We start from the raw sequence: 15,444 nt of genomic DNA, 5'->3' as shown, positions 1-15,444 counted from the left end.
GCACTTGTTAAGCACTTACTAGTTGCCAGGCACTGTACCAGCACTGAGGTAGATACAAGCTAATCAGCCAGGACACAGTTCATATCCATATAGGACTCACGGTCTTATTTCCCATTTTACAGATGACGTAAGTGAGGCACAGAAAAGTGAGGTGACTTGCCTAAGGTGACACAGCAGAAAAGTGGCCGAGCTGGGATTAGAACCCAGATCCTTCTGACTCCCAAACCCGTGCTTTAACTGTTAAGCCATGCTGCATCCCCTGGAGGTTCATGGAGGAGAACAGGTATTTCATTCCTATTTTACAAAAAAGGAAACTGAGGTACAGAAAACTTAAGTAACTTGCCAAAGATCACACAGCAGGCAAGTGGCGGAGATGGAATTATTCATTCAGTCGTATTTATTGAGCTCTTACTGTGTGCAGAGCACTGTACTAAGCGCTTGGGAAGTACAAGTTGGCAACATATAGAGACGGGTCCCTACCCAACAGCGGGCTAACAGCCTAGAAGGGGGAGACATTCATTCATTCAGTCAGTCAGTCGTATTTATTGAGCGCTTACTGTGTGCAGAGCACTGTACTAAGTGCTTTGGATGTACAAGTTGGCAACATATAGAGACAGTCCCTACCCAACAGCGGGCTCACAGCCTAGAAGGGGGAGACATTCATTCATTCAGTCAGTCAGTCGTATTTATTGAGCGCTTACTGTGTGCAGAGCACTGTACTAAGCGTTTGGGAAGTACAAGTTGGCAACGTATAGAGACAATCTCTACCCAACAGTGGGCTCACAGTCTATAAGGGGCTCACTTAAGCGCTTACCAATTAGAACCCAGGTCCTCTACCTCCCAGGACTGTCCCCTTTCCAAGAGGTCTCAACAAGAGTTCAGTAGAAGACTATGTCTGGGATGTCCCATTTCCAGATCTTCCTAACAAAGATATATACATATGGGGAGACACACAAATTCCCCTACTCACACAAGATCACGCATCCGGAGAATTGCACAATCCCAAACCAGAAAACCAGAAAGATTCAGGGCGATAAAGTGCATAAGGTCAGTCAGTCAATTGCATTTATTGAGTGCCTACTGTGTGCGGAGCGCTGTACTAAGTGCTTAGGAGAGTACAATAGAGCAAAGAAACCAAACATATTCCCTGCCCACAATGAGTTTACAGTCTAGAGGGGAGATATACATTAATATAAATAAATTACAGCTAAGTACATAACTGCAATACATAAGGTCACATGCAGTGCCATTACTGGGCCTTCCCAGACTGAGCCCCCCTTTCCTCAGCTCCCCTTCCCTTCCCCATCGCCCCAACTCGCTCTCTTTGCTCTACTTCCCTCCCCCTACACAGCACTTGTGTATATATGTACATATGTATAATTCTATTTATTTATATTAATGTCTGTTTACTTGTTTTGATTTACATACATCTATAATTCTATCGATTTATATTGATGATATTGATGCCTGCTTACTTGTTTTGTTGTCTGTCTCCCCCCCTTCTAGACAGTAAGTCTGTTGTGGGCAGGGATTGTCTCTATTGCTGAATTGTACTTTCCCAGTGCTTAATACAGTGCTCTGCACATAGTAAATGCTCAATAAATACCACTGATTTACTGATTGATCTTGGAGAAACAGTGTACTGGTAGCCCTCCTTGAGAGTCACCCTCACTGACTGACTAAATAACCCACTGTGAACTTTTCATCCAAAGGTTACAGACCTTTACATACAAAGAATACCAATTTTAGGTATCTACTTTTCTGAAGTTCTCATTGAAATGTTCATACTCTAAATAAAAACATATGTATTTATAACAATTTTGATATTTGTTAAGCGCTTACTACATGCCAGATACTGTTCTAAGCACTGAGGTAGATACAGGGTAATTGGGTTGGACACAGCCCCTGTCCCACAAAGGGCTCAAAGACTTAATCTCCATTCTATAGACAAGGTAGTTGAGGCCCAGAGAAGTGAAATGACTTGCCCACGGTCACACAGTAGACCTGTGGAGGAGCCGGGATTAGAACCCAGGTCCTTCTAACTCCCAGGCCCGAGCGCTATCCACTAAGCCAGGCTGCTTCTAATATTAATGATGAAAAATCTGACACCCTATTTCCCAAATAACTCACACTCCTATAACGTAGTTTCACGTGGCCTTGGTAATTTCCCAAATTGCAACAACTGCGTTATGCAAGATTTCACTGACTATGGACTCCACTAGTATGAACTTGATAAGGGAGTGAACTTGTTTTTAATCAGGAAGGGTAACTCAAAGCCAAGACCTAAACTGAAAGTGTTTTTCAGACTATACAGAATTTCTCCCACTGGGAAAGATGGTGATAACTGTTAAGTGTCAAATTTAAGGGTAGAAAAGATGTGTACTGCAGGGCACATCCGACCTAAGAGCTCCTAGCGGGCAGGGATCATGTCTGCCACCTCTGCTGTAGTGTACTCCCCCAAACTCTTAGTACAGTGCTCTGCCCACAGTAAGAACTCAATAAATACCATTAATTGATTGATAAGGGCTGATGATTGTATGGGATAAACCATCTGTGCTGACCACAGGGGGATCGATGGCAGGGTCCTTTGTTAGACTTGCTTCTCATTGCCTTTGTTCTTTCTCCCCGGGAGGAGAGTTTTCTTGGGTGGCTGAAAGAACCTCTGAAAGAGACCAGTCATCTTTGTCTGAAGTTAACTTCTCCTCTAATTACCTGCTTTATTCAAAAGTTTGCACAGCATCCATGCCGTCACTGAAGTCATCTCACTGGGCTTAGCGATGACAGTGTTTCCCACGGCGATAGCTGGGGCAATCTTCCAGGTCAGCAGGTACAGTGGCAGATTCCAAGGGCTAATCAAACCAGCTGGAAAAGGAGGGCAGAAGCACAATCAATACAAAATCCCATTTGAGCTTAGTTATGTGACACCCCCCGCCCAGCCCCCGTCCTCAAGAATCTCCAGTAGTTGCCCATCCACCTCCGCATCAAATAGAAACCATTAGCTATAAAACACTCAATCACCTTGCCCCCTCCTACTTCACCTTGCTGCTCTCCCACTATAACCCAGCCCGCACACTCCATTCCTTTAATGCCAATCTTCTCACTTTACCTCAATCTCATCTAGCTCGCCATCAACCTCTCGTCCACATCCTGCCTCTGGCCTGGAACACTCTCCATCTTCATATCTGATAGACAATTAATTTCCCTTGCTTCAAATCTCTTTGAAGGCATATCTTCTCCAAGAGGCCTTCCCTGACTAAACCCTCATCTCCCCTTCTCCCATTCCCTTCTGTATTGCCCTTGCAATTGAATTTTCTCCCTTTATTCACCCCTCCCTCAGTCCCACAGCATTTATGTATATATTCGTAATTTATTTAGTTGTATTAATGTCTGTCACTCCCTCTAGTCTGCAAGCTCATTGTGAACAAGTCTACCTACTCCGTTGTAATGTTATATTGTACTCTCCCACGTTCTTAGTAAATTACTCTGCACACAGTAAGTACTCAATCAATCAATCAATTGTATTTATTCATCATCATCATCATCATCAATCATATTTATTGAGCTCTTACTGTGTGCAAAGCACTGTACTAAGCGCTTGGGAAGTACAAGTCGGCAACACATAGAGACAGTCCCTACCCAACAGCGGGCTCACAGTCTAGAAGACTCAATCAATATGCTTGACTGGTAGGTAAAGTGAAGGGTCAGGTGAACTGGTCTGTAGGGGAGGAGAAGCCCCTAATTCTGTATATTAACAATTTGTGTCTGCCAAACTCCTTCATTAGGTAGTAAGATCTTTAAAGGCTCATATTGTACCTTATACTTTGACTGCACTCTGCACCCAGACGGAATTTTTTGGGCACTTCGACCTCTTCCTCTGACTCCTCCCCACCCCAAAAGCCCTTGAGTATGTATCTTTATACTCTATTGCTTCTTTCTACAAGTCATTTATTTTAGTGTCTGTCTCCCCCACTAGACTATATGCTCCCTGGGGGCAGGGGTCACACCTACTAATTCTATTGTACTCTCCCAAAAGCTCAGTACAGTGCTCTGCACCCAGTAAATGCTGATGATGAAAAACACTGACAAGGCTCTGCATCAAAAAATTAAAAGAAGAGTCCAGACATGGACTATAATTCTATTTATTTATTCTGATGTTATTGATGCCTATTTGTTTTGTTGTTTGTCTCCCCCTTCTAAACTGTGAGCCCGTTGTTGGGTACGCACTGTCTCTGTCTGTTGCTGAACTGTACTTTCCAAGCACTTAGTACAGTGCTCTGCACACAGTAAGCACTCAATAAATACGATTGAATGAATGAATGAACATGAAGCAGAGCAGTCATGGCTACCTTTTTGCTAGATCAGTAGAGAATACTCACTGCATTTAAGTTCTAGAAGCCTTGCCACTGAAATTCATCCAAAACTTCCATCCTACTAAGATTGAGAGATGACAAGTTTTAGCGAGAAGCTGTGTGGCTCAGTGGAAAGAGCATGCACTTGGAAATCAGAGGATGTGGGTTCTAAACTCCGCTCCACCACTCGTCTGCTGTGTGACCGTGGGCAAGCCACTTAACTTCTCTGTGCCTCGGTTACCTCCTCTGTAAAATGGTGATTAAGACTGAGCCCCCCGTGGGACAACCTGATTACCTTGTATCTACCCCGGTGCTTAGAACATAGTACGTGCTTAACAAATACCATAATTTTTATAAAATATTCAACTCCTTTCATCAATCAACGGTATTTTTTGAGCACTTGCTGTGTGCAGAACACTGTACTAGGCACTTGGGAGAGTTCAATATAATAGCGTTGGTTGACACACTCCCTGTCCACAACACGCTTTCAATCTAGAGGGGGAGAAAGACATTAAATAAATTATGTGCTTGTACATGAGTGCTGTGGAGCTGAGGGAGGGGTGAATAAAGAGTGCATATCCAAGTGCAAGGGAAAACTTGCACATCAGGAGATCTTCAACTGTTTTTGAAGCCATTGGACTATGTTAGGAGTCTAAGGTTTCTATTTTCCATGGTGGTTTCTTTCCTCTATCAGCCAAGGTGACCGAACACAGCAGGATCCCCAAAAATCCGGATTCTGAGAGTTTTATCATCCGAGGCAACGCTGCTTTCTAGAGGCTATTGTCCGAGTCTAAGGTTTTTATTTTCCATCGTGGTTTCTTTTCTCTATCAGCCAAGGTGACCGAACACTGCAAGATCCCCCAAAATCCTGATTCTGAGAGTTTTGTCATCCGAGGCAACACTGCTTTCTAGTGGCTATTATCCGGAATGGCAGAATTATAATCAATATTATAGGAAATATCTCAGGTAAATCTATTTACTGTGACCTCATAATGATGATATAAATAGTAATTATGGTAGTTGTTAAGTGCTTCCTATGTGCCAAGCACTGTTCTAAGCGCTGGGATAGATACAAGTTAATCAGGTTGGACGCAGTAAAGTGCTCTCCCCCACTTCGACACCTTACTGAAGGCACATCTCCTCCAAGAAGCCTTCCCGGACTAAACCCTCTTCTCCTCTTCTTCTACGTCACTCTTACTTTCTCCTTCATTCATCCTCCCTCCCATCCCCACAGCATATATCTGTATATATCTGCAGTTTATTATATTATTATTATATTATTATTATTATATATATTATTTATTATTATATATTATTATATATCTCAATAAGAAGCAGCGTGGCTCAGTGGAAAGAGCCCGGGCTTTGGAGTCAGAGGTCATGGGTTCAAATCCCGGCTCCGCCAATTGTCAGCTGTGTGACTTTGGGCATGCCACTTAACTTCTCTGGGCCTCAGTTACCTCATCTGTAAAATGGGGATTAAGACTGTGAGCCCCCCGTGGGACAACCTGATCACCTTGTAGCTTCCCCAGTGCTTAGAACAGTGCTTTGCACATAGTAAGCGCTTAATAAATGCCATCATTATTATTATTATTATTATTATTATATCTCGACTGTGAGCTCGTGGTGGGCAGGAATGTGTCTGTTTGTGGCTGTACTGTGCTATCCCAAGCGCTTAGTACAGTGTTTTGCACACAGTAAGCACTCAATAAATATGACTGACTGAATAAATGAATGAATGAATGGATGAATGAAAGTCCATGTCCTCCATGGGGCTTGCAGTCTGCACCTCCATTTTACTGATGAGGTAACTGAGGCACAGAGAAGTTACGTGACTTGCCCAAGGCCACACAGAAGACAAGTGGCAGAGTCAGGATTAGAACCCAGGTCCTTCTGACTCCCAGGCCGTGCTCTATCCGCTAGGCCACGCCACTTCCCAGAAGATGGATACTTTTGGGAAGCAGTACTTGTGATTATTCAGTTCACTGACAAATGGGTCTAGATCCACCCTTGGCCCATAATTCAAAGAGACAACATTAGCTAGACTTTTTTTTATTCATTCATTCATTCAATCGTATTTATTGAGCGCTTACCGTGTGCAGAGCACTGTACTAAGCGCTTGGGAAGTACAAGTTGGCAACGTATAGAGATGGTCCCTAACCAACAGCAGGCTCACAGACAGCAGCCTGCAGGGAAAGAAAAGCAAGGAACCAATGGGTTGTTAATCTGTAGTTTTCCAGGGTAACAACACTAATATTACTACTACTAATAATAACAATGATGGCATCTATTAAGTGCTTACTATGTGCAAAGCACTGTTCTAAACGCTGGGGAGGTTACAAGGTGATCACACTGTCCCACGTGGGACTCACAGTCTTAATCCCCATTTTACAGATGAGGTAAACAGGAATAATAACTGTGGTATTTAAGTGCCAGGCACTGTACTGAGCACTCAGATGGACACAAGCAAACTGGGTTGGTTACAGTCCCTGTCCCACATGGGGCTCACAGCCTTAATCCCCGTTTTATAGATGGGGCCACTGAGGCACAGATAAGAGAAGTGACTTGCCCAAGGTCACACAGCAAACAAATGGCTGAGCCCCCTCCTCCCTCTCCCCATCCCCCCCTGCCTTACCTTCTTCCCCTCCCCACAGCACCTGTATATATGTATATGTTTGTATGAATTTATTACTCTATTTATTTATTATATTTGTGCATATTCTATTTATTTTATTTTGTTAATATGTTTTGTTTTGTTGTCTGTCTCCCCCTTCTAGACTGTGAGCCCACCGCTGGATAGGGACTGTCTCTATGTGTTGCCAACTTGTACTTTCCAAGTGCTTAGTCCAGTGCTGTAAGTGCTCAACAAATACGACTGAATGAATGAATGAAATGGCAGAGCCGGAATTAGAACCCAGGTCCTTCTGATTCCCTGGCCCGGGCTGTATCCACTAGGCCACGCTGCTTCCCTGTTAACCCGTGCTGCGCTGCTAATCCCAGTACGGAGTTTACCAATTCCAACGGGGGTCCGCACGGTGTAGTGCATGCAGCTCGGAGAGTCCATCTGGGTGCATTCTGCGGTGCGGTGGAGGACTGACGATGCAAAGAATCGAAAGTTGTACACCGCACGGGGAATGTCCACTGTTCTAGCAAACGTAATGGTTTTTCCTGAAACAGAGAAGCCACATAAAGCCCGCAGAAACACACAGTAGGAAGGGGGAGTGGACGCCCTCACTCATTCATTCATTCAGTCGCATTGAGTGAGCGCTTCCTGCGTGCAGAGCACTGTACTGAGCGCTGGGGAAAGCACAATACAACATTAAACCACTTCTTCCCTTAGTACATTTGCCTCACACTCCACCCCACAGGCGCAAGGGGCCTCGTGGGTGAAGGGATTTCCTGTAGGCTTCCCGAAAAAGTGATTCAGTCCTACAGAAAGCCGGTGGACGGGGTGAGAAAATCAACGGGGTTCGAGGGGTTGAAAACCTCAGTCAGAGCGGAGGTAGAGGATATGTTTCCTGCTTTACAATAATAGTAGCGATGCCAGTAATGTCGAGAACTTTCATTTTTCCAAAATGCTTCCGCTCCCATCAAAAGCGCGGGCCCGGGAGTCCGAGGACCTGGTTCTGAAACCAGCTCCGCCACTTGTCTGCTGTGTATCCTTGAGCAAGTCGCTTGACTTCTCTGTGCCTCGTCGGAAAATTGGGGAGTAAGACTGTGAGCCCCTTGTTGGACATATATGTGTCCCATAAGTTATACAACTGTAATTTATTCATTTATATTAGTGTCTGCAGCCCCCTCTAGACTGTAAGCTCAATGTGGGTGGGCAACGGGTATACCAACTCTGCTTTATTGTACTCTCCCAAATGCATAGTAATAATAATAATAATGATGATGGCATTTATTAAGCACTTACTATGTGCAAAGCACTGTTCTAAGCGCTGGGGTAGATGCAAAGTAATCAAGGTGTCCCACGTGGGGCTCACAAACTTAGTCCCCATTTTACAGATGAGGTAACTGAGGCCCAGAGAAGCTAAGTGACTTGCCCAAAGTCACACAGCTGACAGGTGGCGGAGCCGGGATTTGAACCCATGACCTCAGACTCCAAAGCCCTGGCTCTTTCCACTGAGCCACGCTGTAAGCACTCAGTACGATTGATTGACCGACTGACAGGGACTGTGTCCAACTTGATTATCCTTGTTTCTACCCCAGTGCTTAGTACAGTGCCTGTCACATAATAAGTGTTTAACAAACACCATTAAAAACGATAACACCAAGAGGCAGGTATTATTATCCTCATTTTACCAATGAGGTAAGTGAGGCATGGAGTTAAGGGACTTGCCCAGAGCCATACAGCCAGTCAATCAGTCAATCAATTATATTTATTGAGCACTTTCTCTGGGCAGAGCACTGTACTAGAGGGGGAGACAGGTATTAATATAAAAGAAGAAATTACAGATACGTACATAAGTGCTGTGGGACTGAGGGAGGGGTGAATAAAGGGAGCAAATCCAAGTTCAAGGGCAACAGAGAAGGGAGTAGGAGAAGTGGAAATGAGGGCCCAGGCAGGGAAGGCCTCCTGGAGCAGGTGTGTTTTCAAGAGAAGCAGCGTGGCTCAGGGAGAGAGCACGGGCTTTGGAGTCACAGGTCATGAATTCAAATCTCAGCTCCGCCAACTGTCAGCTGTGTGACTTTGGGCGAGTCACTTCACTTCTCTGTGCCTCGGTTACCTCATCTGTAAAATGGGGATTAAAACTGTGAGCCCCCCGTGGGACAACCTGATCACCCTGCAACCTTCCCAACGCTTAGAACAGTGCTTTGCACATAGTAAGCTCTTAACAAATACCATTATTATTATTGTTATTGTTATTACTAAGCACTTCTAGGGCAGAGCTAGCCCACTGTTGGGTAGGGACTGTCTCTATATGTTGCCAATTTGTACTTCCCAAGAGCTTAGTACAGTGCTCTGCACATAGTAAGCGCTCAATAAATACGATTGATGATGATGATGGTTTGGTGACTCTCTAGCTGAAGCCGATTCCACTAAATTATTTTGTTTCGTTGTCCGTCTCCCCCCTCTGGACTATGGGCCCGTTGTTGGGTAGGGACCGTCTCTATATTTTTCCGACTTGTACTTCCCAAGTGCTTAGTGCAGTGCGCTGCACACAGTAAGCGCTCAAAAAATACAATTGAATGAATGAATGTAGAGATCATGGACTGTACTCAGTATACTGCTAATGGCAGTTATTAAGAGTTTCAAGCCCTACTGAGTTCAGATACTTCACTCAAAAACCTTTATTTATTCACGATAGCCCCATCTGCAGACACACGTGGCTGAATTAACTTAATCCCATGCTGTTAAAGCAAATGGGATTCTTGAATTTCACTATTACCCATAGAATAAAAATGACCCCTAGACTAGGCTGCCAATGTTGTCTTCTACCCTGTGGTAGGTTGTCACAGTTCATTTGTTCATTCATTCATTCAATCATATTTATTGAGCACTTACAATGTGCACAGCACTGTACTAAGCGCTTGGGAGAGTAGAAGACAATAGTAAACAGTCACATTCCCTGCCTACAAAATCCTAGGCATGCCCTCGATGCCACCCACAGAATACCTGACATGCCTAGATTTTTTTTTTCTTTTTAATGACACTTGTTAAGTGCTTACTATGTGCCAAGCATTGTTCTAAGCACTGGGGTAGAATTACATAGTAAACCAAAATGAGAATCCCCGAAGTACAGTCCCTAGACCCTAGGCAGGGAAGGTGCCTGTTTATTGCTATATTGTATTATCCAAGCACTTAGTAGAGTGCTCTGCACAAAGTAAGTGCTCAATAAATATGACTGACTGATTGAATCAATCACAGTGATGAGTTTGTGGATGCTGAATCTGTAACAGCTAATGAAGTACTGCGGAATGGATTTTTTTTGTTTGCTTGTTTTTGTGTTTTTTTAATGGCACTTATAAGCGCTTACTATGTGACAGGCACTGTTCTAAGCACTGGTGCAGATACAAGCTCATCAAATTGGATAAAGTCCATGCCACTCATTCAATCAAAAAAGCTTACTGAATGCAAAGCACTGCACTAAGCACTTGGGACAGCACAATATAACAATAAACAGACATATTCCTTGCCCACAAAGAGTCTCACATGGGGTCACAGTCTTAATCTCCACTTTACAGATGAGGTAACTGAGGCACAGAAAAGTTAAGTGACATGCCCAAGGTCACATAACAGGCAAGTGGTGGAGGCAGGATTAGAACCCAGGTCTCTCCAACTCCCAGGCCCACGCTCTATCCATTAGTCCTTACTCCTTCTCTGGGTCCTGCATCATCAATCATATTTATTTATTGAGCACTTACTGTGTGCAGAGCACTGTATTAAGCGCCTGGGAAGTACAAGTTACTTGTACTTGCACTGCATGATTTTAAAGGCAATTTTCCCCCCCTGTAATAATAATAATAATGGTATTTGTTAAGCGCTTACTATGTTCCAGGCGCTGTTCTAAGCCCTGACTGTGAGCTCGTTGTGAGCACAGATTGACACTGTTTAATTGTCGCATTTTACTTTTCCCAAGCGCTTAATAGAGTTCTCTGTACAAAGTAAGCACTTAATAAATACGATTGAATGAATGAATGATCGGACAATTCAAATAGACCCTTCTAACTTCAAGTACATTTTGACGAGGAAAGGCGTTTGAATCATTTTTCCTAACTGCCGAAATACTTGGGCCAAGATTCCCACCAAACAGCCCATGGAATCCCATGGCAGTTCCTGGTCAGACAGGAAAGCTTGAAGCATTTGAGAGTTGGGTTTGGAGAGTGGCTGGCAGTGTACGGAGATGTTTGTCGAATCCTTCAGCCCCCCTCCCCGAACACATGTGTGTTTGGAAATTTTGTCTCCTAGTAGTCCATAGGCTAGAAAAAATATTCAGTGGCTGAACCTAGCAGTAACCTTGGAAAACACTGTCAGCCAAAATATTGTTTTGTTTTGTTTTTGACGGTATTTGGTAAGCACTTACTATGTGCAAAGCACTGTTCTAAGCACTGGGGAGGTACAAGGTGATCATGTTGTCCCACGGGGGGCTCACAATCTTAATCCCCATTTTACAGATGAGGGAACTGAGGCCCAGTGACTTGCCCAAAGTCCCACAGCTGACAATTGGGGGAGCTGGGATTTGAACCCATGATCTCTGACTCCAAAGCCCGGGCTCTTTCCACTGAGCCACGCTGCTTTACTAAATAAAGGGCGCTCAGGAGGAGAGTTCTGTTAAAGCGGCAAGGGCCGCAGGGTTTAGGGGTGGGAGATCAACAAGAGCTGACGGGGGGGGGGGTGTGGAAGAAGGAATAAGTCAAACCTACACGCGACCTAAGGTGCGGTTTAGGTTGGAGTATTCCCAGCTGCCGTTACCTTGGTCTCTGGATTCCGCCTGGGCGAAGTCCTCCAGGGACTGTTCTAAAAGATCGGCCAGCTTGTTCAGGATCTGGGCCCGTTCCTGGGGACTTTTGGAGGACCAGGCAGGGAAGGCATCTTTGGCGGCCAGTACCGCCGCTTCTACCTTCAAAATGAAATCAACTGATCAATAGTTATTGAGCACTTGAGCACACAGCAAAGCGCTCCGGAGAGTACCATGTTACAGTTGGTGAACACATTCCCTTTTTTAAATGGCATTTGTTAAGCACTTACAATGCGTCAGGCTCTGTTCTAAGCGCTGGTGTAGATACGAATTAATGTGGTCCCTGTCCCACATGGGGTTCACAGTCTTAATCACCATTTTACAGATGAGGTAACTGAGGCACAGAGAAGTGAAGTGACTTGTCCAAGGTCACACAGCAGACAAGTGGTAGAGCCAGGGTTATCGCCCAGGTCGTTCTGATTCCCAGGCGCGTGCTCTATTCACTGGGTGGCTCCCTGACCACACTGAGCTCAGTCTAGAGGGGAGAGACAGACGTTGATATAAATTAAATTACGGATCCGGGGTTGAGGGAGGGGTGAACAAAGGGTGCGAATCTCAGTGGAAGGACAACGCAGAAGCGGGTGGGAGAAGAGGAAAGGAAGGATTATGGGGAAGGCCTTTTGGAGGTGTTGTGTTGTGAAAGAAACGGAAAGAAGTAGACAGGCCACTATTGGACACCTCATTGCTCACCCTTCTTGGAACCAGAGAAGCATCGGGGCCTAGTGGATAGAGCACGGGCCTCGGAGTTAGAAGGACCTGAGTTTTAATCCCGGTTTTGCCCCGTGACTGCTGTGTGACCTTGGGGCAAGTCACTTGATTTCTCTATGCCTCAGTTACCTCCCCTGTAAAATGGGACAGTGAGCCCCATGTGCGACATGGACCATCCCCAACCTGATTAGCTTGTATTTACCCGAGCACTTAGTACAGTGCCTGGCACATAGTAAGCCCTTAACAAATACCATAAAAAACCCTGCAAATCTGTGCCCTATGGCAGTGTGTAAGACCCAAATAATAACTGTGATATTTGTTAAGGGCTTACTATGTGCCAGCACTGTAGTAAGCACTGGGATGGGTACAAGCCATCCCATATGTTGCCAACTTGAACTTCCCAAGCGCTTAGTACAGTGCTCTGCACACAGTAAGCGCTCAATAAATACGATCGAATGATTGAATGAATACAAGCAAATTGGGTTGGACACAGTGAACTGCTCTCTTCACAATGCCACAGTGCATGGGCTTCTGTTTACTGAGAAGCAGTGTGGCTCAGTGGAAAGAGCGTGGGCTTGGGAGTCAGAGGTCATGGGTTCGAATCATCATCATCATCAATCGTATTTATTGAGCGCTTACTATGTGCAGAGCACTGTACTAAGCGCTTGGGAAGTACAAATTGGCAACATATAGAGACAGTCCCTACCCAACAGTGGGCTCACAGTCTAAAAGGGGGAGACAGAGAACAAAACCAAACCTACTAACAAAATAAAATAAATAGAATAGATATGTACAGGTAAAATAAATAAATAAATAAATAGGGAAATAAATATGTACAAACATATATACATATATACAGGTGCTGTGGGGAAGGGAAGGAGGTAAGATGGGGGGGATGGAGAGGGGGACGAGGGGGAGAGGAAGGAAGGGGCTCAGCCTGGGAAGGCCTCCTGGAGGAGGTGAGCTCTCAGCAGGGCCTTGAAGGGAGGAAGAGAGCTAGCTTATGGGTTCGAATCCCAGCTCAGCCACTTGTCAGCTGTGTGACCTTGGGCAAGCCACTTAGCTTCTCTGTGCCTCAGTGACCTCATCTGTAAAATGGGGATTAAGACTGTGAGCCCCCCGTGGGACAACCTGATCACCTTGTATCCCCCCAGCACTTAGAACAGTGCCTTGCACATAGTAAGCGCTTAACAAATACCATTATTATTATTATTATTATTATTATTACTGTCTCCACATTTCCTCTTCTGCTGATTGGGCAAATCTGCATTCCATTATTGAAGAGGGCAAGTGGGTTGCTCGTTCACTGGAGGGGACAGCTCTCTTTCCCTAAATGGATTCATTTGTGCTCAAAGACCTGTATAAATGATGCTGAGAGAAGTAGGTTAATCAATGAGATGACAGAGCTGCACTCACATGCACCGTGACACAGTCCTGGGGAAACCCTGGAAAGAAGGTTCTTTCTGCTTCTATGCACTAACCAAAAACTAGGCTGAAAAAGCCCCTTTTTACTGTCTGCCCGGGGAGAGGAAAGAGGGACATCTCTAGGTGTCATCTCTACAAACGGCTTTTGGTTTGGGTTTTTTTTTTTTTTGTCTTTTATGCATATCTTCTTTTCAAACTTGTTCTTGGTGTGGTGTGGAGAAAGGTGGAGAATGTGGGGCTTTTGTGTTTTTCTTTTTGTTCCATTTTGAATTTCTTCTGGACTTCCATTGACCAGTGCAAAAAATCCCCCAGTCTAATAGTCAACAAGTATATCAGCACTCAAGAATGATACACAAAATAGCTGAGTGGCACTTATCCTAACTCTTCTTGATTACTGTAGCAGCCTCCTCGCTGACCTCCCAAACTCCTATCCCTCCCCACTCCAGTGCATACTTCACTCGGCTGCCTGGATCATTTTTCTACAAAAAGGTTCAGGACATTCATTCATTTATCCAATCGTATTTATTGAGCTCTTACTGTGAGCAGAGCACTGTACTAAGCGCTTGGGAAGTACAAGTCGGCAACATATAGAGACAGTCTCCATTCATTCATTCATTCATTCATTCAGTCGTATTTATTGAGCGCTTACTGTGTGCAGAGCACTGTACTAAGCGCTTGGGAAGTACAAGTTGGCAACATATAGGGACGGTCCCTACCCAACAGTGGGCTCACAGTCTAGAAGGGAGAGACGGACAACAAAACAACACATTAACGGAATAAAATAAATATAATAAACATGTACAAGTAAAATAGAGTAATAAATCTGTACAAACATATATAATAATAATGGCATTTATTAAGCACTTACTATGTGCAGAGCACTGTTCTAAGCGCTGGAGAGGTTACAAGATGATCAGGTTGTCCCACAGGGGGGCTCACAGTCTTCATCCCCATTTTACAGATGAGGGAACTGAGGCCCAGAGAACTTAAGTGACTTGCCCAATGTCACACAGCTAACTGGAAGAGCCGGGATTTGACTCCAAAGCCCATGCTGTTTCCCACTGAGCCACGCTGCTTATCTATACATATATATATATATATATATATACAACAACGGGCTCACAGGACATTCATTCATTCATTCAATCAATGAATCAATGAATCAATTCATTCAATCAATCACTGAGCCACGCTGCTTCTCTCTCTCTCTCTCTCTCTCTCTCTCTCTCTCTCTCTCTCTCTCTCTCTCTCTCTCTCTCTCTCTCTCTCCAACAACGGGCTCACAGAACATTCATTCATTCATTCAATCATATTTATTGAGCGCTTACTGTGTGCAAAGCACTGTACTAAGTGCTTGGGAAGTACAAGTTGGCAACATATAGAGATGGTCCCTGCCCAACAGCAGGCTCACAGTCTAGAAGGGGGAGAGAGACAGCAAAACAAAACATATTAACAAGATAAAATAAATAGAATAAATATGTACAAATAAAATTAATAAA

At 44.4% G+C, this 15,444-nt stretch overlaps 1 protein-coding gene across 2 annotated transcripts in view; it reads right to left on the bottom strand.

Annotated features, from left to right (window-relative positions):
• The window catches only part of ALDH8A1 (aldehyde dehydrogenase 8 family member A1), a 45,949-nt gene that overhangs the window by 13,419 nt on the left and 17,086 nt on the right, over positions 1 to 15,444 (bottom strand). The window contains exons 2-4 of one of the 2 annotated variants that reach the window (XM_038770730.1): positions 11,767 to 11,914; positions 7,362 to 7,517; positions 2,713 to 2,862 (exon numbers count right to left, since the gene is read on the bottom strand). In XM_038770730.1, coding sequence (XP_038626658.1) covers positions 2,713 to 2,862; positions 7,362 to 7,517; positions 11,767 to 11,914 — 454 coding nt within the window. The remainder of the gene's footprint in view (positions 1 to 2,712; positions 2,863 to 7,361; positions 7,518 to 11,766; positions 11,915 to 15,444) is intronic. The other variant, XM_038770735.1, reaches the window with a different exon arrangement.

Source organism: Tachyglossus aculeatus, chromosome 2, assembly GCF_015852505.1.
Source record: "Tachyglossus aculeatus isolate mTacAcu1 chromosome 2, mTacAcu1.pri, whole genome shotgun sequence".
In the NCBI taxonomy this organism is placed as follows: Eukaryota; Metazoa; Chordata; class Mammalia; order Monotremata; family Tachyglossidae; genus Tachyglossus; species Tachyglossus aculeatus.
The sequence above is the reverse complement of the archived record's forward strand: the minus strand, read 5'-3'. Positions and strand labels throughout refer to the sequence as shown.